At 42.5% G+C, this 14,208-nt stretch overlaps 1 protein-coding gene across 1 annotated transcript; it reads left to right on the plus strand.

The window, feature by feature from the left end:
• Nucleotides 1–2,175: 2,175 nt before the first annotated feature.
• On the plus strand, nt 2,176–13,369 carry LOC134405781 (vomeronasal type-2 receptor 26-like). The gene is made up of 6 exons (XM_063137036.1): nt 2,176–2,252; nt 3,848–4,139; nt 5,222–6,082; nt 6,962–7,189; nt 11,527–11,653; nt 12,468–13,369. The coding sequence occupies exons 1-6, from the start codon at nt 2,176–2,178 to the stop codon at nt 13,367–13,369; spliced, it is 2,487 nt and encodes an 828-aa protein (XP_062993106.1).
• The last annotated feature ends 839 nt before the right edge of the window (nt 13,370–14,208 follow it).

The following is a 14,208-nucleotide window of genomic DNA, read 5'->3' on the forward strand; positions in this document are numbered from 1 at the left end:
CCTGATGTTTCTATTCTTGTGACTGAAGCCTCGCAGACAAGGTGAAAGAATTGGAGTGCCTGGTTTTAAAGGAGAACTTACATAGATTGGGTGGCCTGTGGATGTGTGGGTATTGTTTTATAAAACCCATCTATGTTTTGCAGAATTCCAGGCATCATCTACTAATTCATCCTTTCATTGCTGGGTTCAGATGTTCTCCCCTTTTGGGGGGGGGGGAAATGAAAACAAATCCTCCACAATTTATGGCACTTTCATTGGTATATTATATTTTATAGCAGAGCCCTTAGCTAGACCTAAGGTTTATCCTGGGATCATCCCAAGGTCATCCCTGTTCATGTAAATGACACACAGGATATCCCGGGAGCAGGCAGGGATGACCCTGGGATGACCCTGGGATAAACCTTAGATCTAGCTAAGGCCTAAGAATAATTCAAGTGTGGCCAAGGCTTATGGATCCAACATATGCTGTTGGTGAAGTCCTCCACATGAAGGCCATGTCTTCCCCCCACTTTTGTGGCAGCACAAAACTTGGGCCTTTTCACACAAAAGAGCAAAAACACAACAACAACAACAACAACAACCATAACAAAACAAAAAACTTAGCACAATAGTTTGGCAGAGGTTTTATGGAAATCTGAGAATGTGCAAGTGGTGGTTGTTGTTGCTATTATTATTATTATTCTGCATCTCATACCAAGGGTTGGTCATTTTTACATTTTGAGTCATGGCACAAAACTAGCACAAACCTTTGACTTGGGTTTGGAGGAGGTACAAGTTTGAAGCGTCCATAATTAGCAGAGCCCACAAGTATGGACAGGGAGGAAATAGCCCCAAGAATGTGGTGAAACATAAAAACCAGGCAAAGAGGCCTTAAGGAGCACAGCAGAAGATGTACACCTCTGTGACATCCGGTGAGGGACACCATGGCCATAGCTAGACCTAAGGTTTATCCCTGGATCATCCAGGGGTCAAACCTGTTCATCTAGGTGACACACAGGGGATCCAGTGCTCAGGCAGGGGTGAACCCTGGATGATCCCAGGATAAACCTTAAGTCTAGCTGTGGCCCATGTCTTAATGTTTCTATACTTATGACTTAAGACTCTCAGACAATGTGGAAGAATTGGAGTGTATGCAATTAATCCGCCACCATTTATGGAGCTTTCACTTGTATATTACATTTTACCATTTTTTCTTAGCTCACCATAAAAATCAATAAGCAGAGGGCACACAAAAAATATTGCTACACAGAACAGAAATATATAGAATTTTGTTTGTGCTTTTATTACCTGATGCATGCATGAATGTATTTTACATCAAATTCCATATTTTTGTATTACCAAATTTGTACAAGTCCAGAAACTTTGGTGTTTTTTTTTTAAAGGTCCACAAGTTGGCAGATTCTGCAAAACTCGAAAAATCCAGTCCTCTGAGTTTTTTGTGGGTCAGATTCACAGGAAGTTGATGTCATTCCATTGTGGATTAATCTGTGGGTGGGTGGGTGGGTGAGTGGGGGGGTAATCTACCCATCTGGTGTACCATGGTCCCAACCAGAATTGAACCCATACATGGTTACACTTGAGTAAAGAAAGGGGTAAACCCTAACATTCAGCTGTAAACTACACCATCAGTGAAACATGTAGCTTGGCTCTTAGAGTTCAGCTTTCTGGAGAGGGACCATATCAATCTTTGGCTCAGATGTCATCATCATTTTTTGTTTTCGCATCTTGCAGAAAACCAACCATTCTAAATATGTGATTAACTCCCCCGTTATTATCAAATTAGTCATAATTACATCTACTACTGTTCTCCATCCCCTGGGAGTGCCAATTGCCAAACTATTAGCAAAGATAGAAACATTTCACTAATATCCCCATTGCCATTCAGAGCTTAGTCACTATGCAGAAAGGACTCTGCCAGTTCTGAATTTGCATCAACTGAGCGTGTGGCCATTACAATGAAGCGTTCTTACTCAGGGATCCTTGAGTAACAGTGTTGAAAAAGATAAATGGTTGTCTAAAATGAAGTCCTCTTTTTGCAAGATTGTCATATTTGTGGTATTAGTGCTACTGCCCCTGATGTTAGGCAAGCATCCAAATGTTCATTGTTCCATCGGACACCCTGTTCCAATTATTCACAAATATTATCAATCTGGGGACCTCATCATTGGTGGCATTATGTCTCAGGTCTTTATATTTTCAAATACTATAACCTTTGAAAAACGTCCATCGCTGGAGCTTTCTGACGATCATATGTAAGTAGTTTGGCATTTTCTATGATAAACTGTAATGAATATATTCTCACAGTTGCCATATTTCTACTACTACTACTACTACTACTACTACTACTACTGTCCTTTTTATCATGAGTAATTCTTATGTCTTCTCATATAGATGGAGTCCCATCTCCTTAGCCCCTTTCTGTGAGATGCCTCATCCATATTTAAGAATTTCCTGGCTAGACAGCAATTCTAATATACCACAGTTTTTCCCATTATTTTTATTTCCTCTGTAAAAACTGAAAGAGTGACAGACATAAGTATGTATGCATGTATTTGCATTAAGGGTACATTTCTGAAATGACTGGTCAGGCTTGCAAACCACAATTAAACATTCCTTCATGTATATGGGGTGTGCTCTCCACCCCAGAATTATCTGGTAACCATGAACATTTGCAGGGCATTCAATCTTCCAGAGCAGAGATTGGTCGCTTTCAAACCCATCGATTAATATCAGAGCAGAGACATGTCCAATCAGGCCTTCCAACATCTCCAAAATTATCCAACTTTTTTTCAGGCATCAGTGCTCTGTGTGTGTGTGTGAGAGAGAGAGAGTTTAGAAGAGGCTGAGTGGGGGAAGGGGTAGCTTTGGTATTGACATCTGTGGCTAACCAATTAGGAATTGCCATAGCACTGTCCATGATCATGTTCGCTTACAATCACAGTGTAAGAATCATTAATTTACACTGTGGGCAGTGGGAATCATTAACTGGCTGCTGTTTCTGGCCATGTTGGGAGGGGGGAGAAATAGTGTGAGAGTGTGTTTCTGCTCAGACTCATAGAAGTCAATCATCCACAGTGAAAGTGCTGATGGCCTGGCTGACATCATGAGTGAGTTAGCTTCTACACCTGAGTCAGGCAGGCTCTTTATTTCAGTTAAACTATTACTCCTATTGGCTGGCTGGTCTTCCAGTGCAGTGTGTGTGTATGCAGGGGGAGATCCATCCAATAGATTTGGAGGGCACCTGGTTGGAGAAGGCTGGAGTAGAAATTTCCACCACCAGCAGTGGAGCTCTGCATCAACAAAGTGAAGGGAAGGGAAAATTGTATCCTGGAATGTTGTGAAAGGTTACTCAGACATAATACTTTCTGGATATATAGATACAGATCTGTACATTCATACGGATGTACCCATCTTATAAAGATGTAAGCAACGAACAGACTTTGGTCAACTCACAGGCGGATTCTTCTAGCAATGAAGTAAGCCTGAGATGCTTCATACGACAACAAAGGACCAGAAGAATGTGGGGAAATGTTTGCTGATCCTAAGGCATGGCATCCTGCCCATCTGGATTTGGGCATGAAACACCAAGAAAAAATGTGGGTGCATAGAGAGTAGGTTTATGACATTGCACAAAATCATCACTGATCCTGTGGCTCATCAGTGAAGGCTTGAGTGAAGGCCTTCATTTCCAATTTCCTGTCTTTGTGGAGCTTGAGTGAACATAAGATATCCTTAACTCTGGCCTTACATTGGCAGGCTTTTTGATAATTGAATCAATAGAGGAATGCACAGAAATTAATTGCCTGAATAAGATGAACTGTTATTCTAAATGTGGCTTTCCTCGCAGGCTAATGACACAGCTCTACCAGCACATCGTGGCTTTCGCATTTGCTATAAAGTACATCAATGAAAACACCCAAATCTTACCCAATGTCAGCCTGGGCTTCCACATGTATAATGGGCATTTCAGTGCAAGAGGGACCTATCTTGCCTCATTGGAACTTATCTCCAGACGAGGCAGATTTATCCCAAACTACAAATGTGATGTTGAGAATATCCCTGTAGCAGTCATTGGGGGACCTAACTATGAATTCTGTTTCTACATGGCAACAATTCTGTCTTTGTACAAGATGCCACAGGTAAGATGTGTGCATGGAGTGTCTAAGCCAAAGGCGGAAAAGCAGAGGGGCAGAGGAAAGAAAAAAAAACCCAGAGAGATAAAGAAATAGACAGGACAAAAAGTAAGGAAAATCAAATTTAAGAAGAAGCGTGTCCTCTGAATGGTAAGAGGATGAGGCAGAAAGTGATTGATTTGTGGTGGTGGTGGAGGCAAGGGGAGGGAGAGGTGAAGAAAGAAGAGGAGGTGGAGAAGGGAAGAGATTGAAGGAAGCTGATGATTGATCCCACCAGGGAAGCTTCACCAATGTGAAAAGTCATCTGGTACCATCTGCACTAGGCTTGCAGTAACTCCTGATGTAGTTATCAAACCATTCTATATGAGATAGTTATTGTTATGTCTCACTTATTGCAGTTTGGGGGTGCTTTACACTTTATTGCGTCTTCTGTATCTTACAACTGCTTTTGTAGCTTTTTTTAAAAAAAAATTGAGACAATACTGCTATTATCTCAAAATGGCAGAATGAAACCTTAGGGCTCATCTACACCAAGCAGGATATTCCACTATGAAAGTGGTATGAAAGCAGTATATAAAAGGCAGGAGCCACACTACTGCTTTATAGCAGTATTGAAGTGCACTGACAACTGCTGGAGCCTATAGAGATGGAGGCCTTAGCTAGACCTAAGGTTTGTCCTGGGATCATCTCTGCCTGCTCCCAGGAAATCCCGTGTGTCATTTACATGAAAAGGGATGACCCTGGGACAATCCCAGGATAAACCTTAGGTCTAGCTAAGGCCATACTATATACCACTTTCATAATGCTATATGCTGCTTGGTGTGTCTCTTGCCTTTTATATACCACTTTCATCGTGGGATATCCTGCTTCGTGTAGATGAGCCCTTAGTGTAACCAAAAAATTCTGCAAAACCACAACTTCATCTACTGGTTATGTAATGGTAAATACAAAATACAAAAAAAAAAAACAACCAGAAGAAAAAGATGTCGGTGTGGGTGAATATGTGTAAAGGATCCAATCCCAATTTCACAGAGAATGAAATATTATTGACATCAGTATTGATCCTCTCTTTCTCATTTCACCTTTAGATCACCTATGGCTCTTCTCCTATGAGGAATAGCAATATCCAAACAGATTACTTCCACTGGATGTTCCCAGATGGAGCTAATCAATATGATGGGATTCTCCAGTTACTCTTACATTTCAAATGGTCATGGATAGGGGTGGTTTCTCAAAGTGATGATAATTCAGAGACATTTGTACAAAATGTTCTTCCCACATTTTACCGGAGTGGAATTTGCGTTGATTTTATCGAAAGATTCCCCAAAATAACCTCTTCCAGTGACTTTGCTGAAATGGTGGAGGAAGGTTTTGAAACATGCCTCATTGTTTTGGCAAGTTCTGCTAATGTTGTGATTGTGCATGGTGAAGTTCATACCATGATGGCAATGAGAATGCTGCCCAAAGTTGCAGAAACAGAAGATATATCATTGTCAATGATGGTAAAAGTATGGATTCTGACAGCTCAGATAGATTTCACATCATTTTCCTTCCAAAGGAACTGGGACATAAATTTCATCAATGGTGCTATAGCCTTTGCAATTCACTCAAAGGATCTTCTAGGATTTCAAGACTTCCTTCAAAGGAGAAGCCCTGCCTTGGTAAAAGAAGATGGTTTTCTGGGAGCTTTCTGGGAAAAGGCATTTGACTGTTCTTTCCACCATCCTTCTTTAGACAAGAAAGACAGAGAATTCTGCACTGGAGAGGAAAAGCTGGAGACTCTTCCTGGATCTGTTCTTGAAATGAAAATGACTGGCCATAGTTACAGCATCTACAATGCTATCTATGCTGTAGCACATGCTTTGCATGCCATGCATTCATCTAAACTCAAATACAGAGGAATCATGGCTAGCACAAGATGGAAACTTCTGAATCAGCAGCTATGGCAGGTAATGTCCTACTATGAGTGATGTAGAAGATTTCACCATATCTATAGGTGCAACAATAGGTCTTCACTGCATATAAAACTTGCTGTCTATGAACAGTGGAGATGTTGGACAATAATGTAAGTATCCATGTGCCAGTTAACAAGGCCTTGCAGAAATTTATTTATTTATTTATTTATTTACATTTATATACCGCCCCATAGCTGAAGCTCTCTGGGCGGTTTACAACAATTAAAAATAGTAAACATTAAAAGTATACAAAAATTTAAAAGACATAAAAACAGTATAAAAACAACAGTATCCCTTTAAAAACAACAATTCTGGGGTCCATTAAAAACAAACTTAACATTGTTTAATGCTGTTAAAATGATGCAGCATTCTGCATGTTAAAGAGATTCCCTGAGTTATAGACATATTCAAATCATTACTTTAAAAAAAGCAAATACCAAGCACTGAACATGATCAGTAGTTTCTAGGAGCTGCGGAGTGTGCTGTTGAGCGTAATTGAGCATCAGTTCAAGACAGATGATCAAAAGTGGAAGAGGGAATTTCTCCCATCCCCCCCCACATAACCCCTAACATCATAGTTTTGTGACATTACAATTAGCACTGCTTCATAAGATGAATCCAGCAAGCCTCCCATCAGACACTGATGAGTTTAGATAGCATTGAATGATTCATGAAATTGAATGATACATGTGTTGTTATTAGATTGGAAAAGTTTAACATAGTTTGTTATTATCCCATGATAAGAACCTATTGAATCTTAAACATAAATGAAATATACATTGCAATGGGCTATGGACTCCCATCACTACACTGTTGTATAATGTTCAATTGCAGTTTAATCTGATGCTATTGCTTCTTCCGCTACCAATTTAGATCCACCACTTTCTGAGAAGTGTTTCATTTAACAATAGTGTTGGGGAAGTGGTTTCCTTTGACCAAAATGGGAGATTTGTAGCTGGATTTGATATTAACAACTGGGTCACATTCCCAAATGAGACATTTCATAGAATCAATGTTGGAATGATGAACCCGCAGGCTCCCCCCGAGAAGAGATTCACCATTCATAATGATGGCATTACTTGGCCCAGCAGGTTCAACCAGGTACGTTCCATTTCACATTGTATCCAAAGTAGTTTTGTGCAACAATCTCTTCCAAATTTCTGAAAAGACTTCTTCCCCTCTTGAAGGGGCTTCAGTTTTTCTGCCTCCTTTTCAGGGGAGTTTAGAAATCCTTTAGAGTCACTTCTGCCCATGCTTCTGGGCTTACATTTTCACTGAGAGGTAGCCAAAAGTGCTGTGTGGGTTACCCTTTTCCCTTACAGCTTCTTGTTGCTCTGTAGTCTCCCCCAGATGCTTTCACTTCCTGATCTAAAAAGCTACATGGGAGGAATCAGTTCATGATCTTCATGGGGCTTAATTAAAGCCTGGGCACATTGCAGGTGCACTACTAGACAGAGGATTGCAGAATAAATGACAGGAGACTTTCACACATCCCTTGACTACTTTGCAACTGAACTAAGTGTACGACGTCTGCACTTCACCCATGTCACAGAAATGTCCCTCTGCTTTCAATTTTATTCCTGAAATTATTTCTCATCCAGTTTAATGAGAATGCTCCAAGAAATAGGAAGGGGTTCTTCAGGGCAGCATGAACACAGATATTTCATCACCATTCACTTTCCAAACACAGAGCCATCTTACTCTCTTGGGGTCAATGACGGAAATACATGGTTGTTGCACTGATCTCAAACGTCTCTTTAAGAAGCCATTACTTTGTGATCGAAAAAATACAGGTGTTAAAGTGAAGCTAAAACAGCTTTTGAGTGCAATTGCAGAAAACGTATGGGAAGTAGTGAAATCTCAATTTCTCTGATACTGAAATAAATCCAACAAGTCTGCCATTATGTATATTAGCTGCTATTCCCATTGTTGCCTGGGTATTTGGATAACATATAGTAGGTTGGAGGAGGAGGAGGAAAAGGAGAGGAGGAGGAGGAGGAGGAGGAGGAGGAGGAGGAAGAGGAGGATCCTTACAAAACAAAATTATAAGTCATTAAAAGATGGAGGACCAAATTACTCTCCAAACGCCTGCTGGAACAAACAAGTTTTAGCCTGCTTCTGAAAGCCCATCAAGGAGGGAGCCAGCCTAGCTTCCCCGGGAAGAGAGTTCCAGAGCACTGGAGCAGCCACCGAGAAAGCCCTCTCCCATGTTCCCGCCAAGCGTGCCTGTGAAGATGGTAGGACTTGGCGTGCATGTGTATCCCTGGATAAGCTATCATGGTGGCGAGTTTGAGGTTTCTAACGTGCAAATTGACGGAGCTATCGAAAGGGGTATGAATGGGGTGCCCGATTTTCATAAATTCCCCAAAAATCAGGGGATGATGGGATTGCCTTGAGTCTTGGCATGTGTGTGTATACATCCATGAGGTGTCATGGTGCCAAACTTGAGGTTTCTAACTTTAACAGAAAAAAAGTTGTATACTTTTTTAGCTTAATGCAAGCCTATGGGGGGAAACGGAACTCCGCAGCGGAACGGAGCGGACATAGGCGGAGCGGGGGCGGAGCGAAGTGGCCCAATCCGCAAATCACGGATCTGGAAGAGAAGCAGAGCGGGGGGTCCGTGCACACCCCTAGTAAATAGGTTGATTTGTTGGTAGGGTTGTGTGGGGATCTTGGGATATCAGATGAGGTTGGTGAGCACTCGTTGGGCACCTTATGATGATTGTCAGGTTCAGAGGCCTGGTCATCAGGCGGTGCGTGGCTCTCAACCTAGGATATCGCTTGCCTTTGGGAACCTCACTGTCTCACTTACTTGGGGTTATGTGTAGGGTGACTATATGGAAAGGAGGACAGGCCTCCTGTATCTTTAACAGTTACATAGAAAAAGGAATTTCAGCAGATGTCATTTGTATGCATGCAGCACCTCTTCATCACAACAGTTCAAGCTGCAGGAGCCCTGCCCTCTTTTGTATCTGGTCACGCTAGGCAGGGCTGCTACAGCTTTAACTGTTGTGATGAAGAGGGAATTTCACCAGGTGCTGTGTGTATACAAAGGACACCTGCTGGAATTCCCTTTGCTGTACAACTGTTAAAGATACAGGAGCCCTGTCCTCCTTTTCATATGGTCACCCTAGTTATGTGGCTCCAGGTGGGAGTGACACAGCGAGGTCTTCCCTGAGCACTCACGTGTAGCTTAAGAAAGGAGCCAGGTTTTATCCGACTCCTGGCTTGGCCAAGTGGCTCACCCGTTATTCAGGGTGGTTGCCTGGAGACAGGAAGCTTGGATTCCTGCACTCTCACATGCAGATTCAGGAAGGGGTAAGTTACCTCATTTAAATAAAAGAGGCCCTAGTTATTCCTAAGCTCTGGTGTCCATGTCATCATTTCCTTGCTTCTCCCTCTATTCACAATTTAATGTAATGGCAGAGGTTCTTATTAGGGATGTGCTCCGCTCCGATTAGGAGCGTAGAAGCAGTAGCGGATTGGCCTGCTCCGCCTTACCCAGAGGCGGAGTAGGAGCGGACCGTGGACCCCCTAGAAGCAAGGCGAAGAGAAGCGACCATTTTTCGGAGCTCCGAGTTCAGGCGGAGCGCTCCGGTCGCCATCTTGAAAACATTTCGCCATAGGATTGCATTGCGGCAAATAATCGCGCATAACTACGTTGTTTTTGAAGCTATCGCTCTGGAAATTCTTGTGCTCAGAGAGTCGTGGATGGGGGTCATTTTGAGACCACTCTCACCTCTCTGCGTTGTCCGTGTCGCGTGCTATATTTTTTTGAAAATCGGGTCAACCGCGCGGCTCAAACTGCGTTTCGGCTTTTCGCCCATAGGATTGCATTGAGGGAAAGAATCGGGGATAACTGGGGGGGGGGTTAAGCTATCGTTCTGAAAATTCTTGTGCACAGAGAGTCGTGGATGGGGGTCATTTTGAGACTACTCTCAACTTTCTGCGTGCTGTGGTTCACGTGCAATGTTTTTGTGAAAATCGGGTCAACCGCACGGCTCAAACTGCGTTTTCAGCTTTTCGCCCATAGGATTGCATTGAGGGAAAGAATCGGGGATAACTGGGGGGGGTTTTAAGCTATCATTCTGAAAATTCTTGTGCACAGAGAGTCATGGATGGGGGTCATTTTGAGACCACTCTCAACTTTCTGCATCGTACGGGTCGCGGGCTAGAAGTTTTTAAAAAATCGGCGGGAAAAATACCTTTTTCAAAGGGCTGAGGGGCAGAGTCAGCTCCCGGTCATGATGATCCCAAAGTTGGAGGAGGGCATAGGCAAAACAGGTAACTTGGGATTCTGGGAAACTTCTCTTTCTTCATCTGAACGGGCTTTTCCCCGTGTTTTTTAACACAGTAGCCCCACCAAATGCACAAACACAACCTGAAATCATATACTAAGCCAAGAATAAGAGATAGAAACACAGCACTGCTCCCCACCCTAACCTTGGTGAACAACTGAATCGATGTGGTGCAAGGGGATGAGCTCCCCTAGGGCATCTCATTGTGGACGTGCCCCCACTCTCTCCTGCACTGGAAGGCCATAGAGCCTTCCAAAGAGAGTAAAACGGTGGAGCAATGCCTATCATGAGTTGAAGTGAATGGTCACTTTTCAGTGGTGGAGCAATGCCTGTTCTGAGTCGAAGTGAGCGTTTTACTTCTTCTCGGAGCTGTTGGTGGCTGTCAGTGTCTTGAACTGGCAGCTACTTCCCCCTCCCCCGGGTACGTCCCCCTATTGCTGGTAAAAGACAGATATAGCCTTTTTTAAAAAATTCTTCTTGCTGTTTATTGAGCAACACTGCTGCTTTTAATTCCACCCCTCCTTTGTTTATTGATTGATTTATTCCATTTTATATGCATTACTGGCTTATCCTTGGCTCACTTCCTTATGCCCCCAGAAATGCCAGCTGCATGCCTGCCTGCCTTCCCTCCCTCCTCCCCTGCCCACCTCGCAGGGATGTTGTGTGTGGGGTGCCCGATTTTCAAAAATTCGCCAAAAATCAGGGGATGATGGGATTGCTTTGAAACTTGGCATGCGTGTGTATATCCCCATGAGGTGTCATGGTGCCAAACATGAGGTTTCTAACTTGAACAGAAAAAAGTTGTATAATTTTTTAGCTTTCAATGCAAGCCTATGGGGGGGGGGAAACGGAGCTCCGGATCCGGATCCGGAGCTCCGGGCGGAGCGGAGCGGAAGTGGGCGGAGTGGGGGCGGGGCGGAGCGGCCCGATCCGGAAAATGGCGGATCTGCAAGTGAAGCGGAGCGGGGGGTCCGTGCACACCCCTAGTTCTTATACTGCAACTAGTATTGACATTTGTTACATAGGAAGTTCTCTGTACAGACAGAGCCACTATGACATAGCAACATCAAAGTAGTTTGTATGTGTTGCTTTGTATATATGCCAACTCCCAAACTATTCTTCTCTTTCATATATGGACAGGCACAACCTCTCTCTGTGTGTAACGAGAATTGCCATTTGGGTTATAGTAAGAAAAAAAGGGAAGGGGAGCCATTTTGCTGTTATGATTGCCAGGAATGTCCAGAAGCGAAGATTTCAGACCAGAAGGGTAGGAGATAGGTTCTGCAATATTCATTAAGTATATATTAAACCCCCCACTATGTGTACCCCAGGCATTTTAATGTTGTATAAATTGTTTGCAAATGGATGTTAAGTAGTGATGAATTTGGTCTGCTTTCTGGATAAGAAGTTTCTGAAATTCACAAATTTCATTATAAATTCAATGGAAAGAAGTTTAGTTTTTGTGGTGGTTTAAATCAAATGTCGGAGAAAGAGAAGCCGACATATTTGACTCTGCAGACGAAGGGTTTGAGTGCTTAGCTCTCAAAAATGTGAGTTTAAATTCTTGGGTGTTAAGCAAAGTTTTTATGCAGGACTGGGGTTGTCTCCTCACCCATAACAATGACTTGGCAGGCATGTACAACATGGTCCTTCCTTGCAAATTTCTTCATAATTTTGATGGACTGTAGAATATGAAAAACAATCTAAATGTGTTACAAATTGTCCATGCCTCCTAACAAAATAATGTTGTCTCACATTTCCACTCAGATACAACTGCTCTTGTATATATCACCTAATTTCATTGTGGGTTGTGATGCAGGGGAGAATTTGAGCATAACTAGAGATTCACTGCTCATTAGTGATATGCAGCAACAGACAGGATCTGTCTTTTTAGCTTCCTTTTCCATTGGGCTGAAGACCTGCAGTTGAATATGGCTATTTGTTGATGATTTGAGATGGTCCAGACATGGCTTTTAGAGCCATAGAAACCATCAGTCAAAGCTTTCTAATCTTCATGTTTAATTTCAAATATGCAGCTTCCATGTGTAGCAAAAAGAATATATCTATATCTTCTTTTTCAGACATGGCTGAGTGTTTTGAATGCCCAGGGGATCAATACCCAAACAATGACAAGGACAGCTGTGTTCCAAAAGAAATAACCTTTTTGTCTTATGAAGAACCTGTGGGGATTATTTTAGCCGCTTCTGCTCTCTCGTTTTCTTCCATAACAGCCCTGGTGCTGGGAATCTTCATGAAGCACAAGGAGACTCCCATTGTCAAAGCCAACAACCGGAACCTCAGCTACACTCTCCTCATCTCCCTCCTGCTCTCCTTCCTTTGTGTCTTCTTATTCATGGGACAACCGGAAAAGCTGCCATGCCTCCTTCGACAAACTGCTTTCGGCATGATCTTCTCAGTGGCCGTGTCTTGCATATTGGCCAAAACCACCATTGTGGTTCTAGCTTTCATGGCCACCAAACCTGGCTCCAAGATGAGGAAATGGGTGGGAAAACAACTGGCTAGCTACATCGTTTTGTTATGCTCCCTCATTCAAGCCATGATTTGTTGCATTTGGCTGGCAATCTCTCCCCCATTTCCTCACTTTGACATGCACTCAATGACAAAAGAAATTGTACTTCAATGTAATGAAGGATCAACTCTCATGTTTTACTTTGTCTTGGGATTTTTGGGCTTTCTGGCTACTGTCAGCTTTATTATAGCTTTCCTAGCCAGAAAATTACCAGACAGTTTCAATGAAGCCAAATTCATCACTTTCAGTATGTTAGTCTTCTGCAGTGTGTGGCTGTCCTTTGTTCCCACGTACTTGAGTACCAAAGGTAAATATATGGTGGCTGTGGAGATCTTCTCTATCTTGGCTTCCAGTGCTGGATTATTGGGTTGTATCTTCCTCCCTAAATGTTTTGTCATTTTGCTGAAGCCTGAGTTGAACAGCAGAGGTCAGCTAATTACCAGACACAATTAAAGAATTAGTATTTATCTCAAATAATTTGCCTTTATCAAACTGTATCCAACTACATGTAATAAGGAACCAGAAATACTGCCTTCCAGATCATTTTCTCAGTTGCTGGAGCCAGAGCTGAACAGGAAAGGACCTTAACCAGAAAATAATTTATTCTTGAATTGCTTCAGGTTATTAGTTGTCTTCTCTTGTTCCTCTCATAGAATTTACCAATGGAAGTCACATTGTATTCAGTTGCATGTAATTACAAATTGGAGATGCTGCATTTGTGTTCATTGTCTTTGGTTTTTAGGGATTACTTGATATGGAGCAGAACTTGAAAAAAAATATCCTGTCTTTCAGAAAAAAGCAAAGGTATTGCAAACTGAGCCCAAAGCCCTGTGGCTGTTTTATAATACCTCAAAATATAATACCTTCATTGCTCCCAAAATCAAACATAACACAATATAGCTCTGTTCTCCCTGGCTCTTTCCCCAAATCTATGTTCTCAATGGGCAAATATAACATGGCATTTGGTGTGGAGGACTTCACCATCAGCATATGTTTGATCTGTAAGACTTGGCCACTCTTGAATGATTCTTAGCACGAGCAAGAGACCATTCCATGTTGGAGAGTTATTGTAACAATCAGAGCCCGTGCCTTAAAAATGATGCCCATGCAAGCAATGAAGTCACCAAGCCATCCTTGATATAATCCCTTCCTCTACCATAAGTATTTATCAAGGAGGAGGCCATTTGGGAGAGCTTGAAGAGAATTGCCCAGTTCTGGATTTTTGTCCCAGTTGGAAAGAGAAAAATTGGGCTCAAGTTACAGGAAGTCAGATTCTGGCTGGACATCAGGAA

The sequence above is a fragment of the Elgaria multicarinata genome, chromosome 11 (assembly GCF_023053635.1).
Source record: "Elgaria multicarinata webbii isolate HBS135686 ecotype San Diego chromosome 11, rElgMul1.1.pri, whole genome shotgun sequence".
Classification (NCBI taxonomy): Eukaryota; Metazoa; Chordata; class Lepidosauria; order Squamata; family Anguidae; genus Elgaria; species Elgaria multicarinata.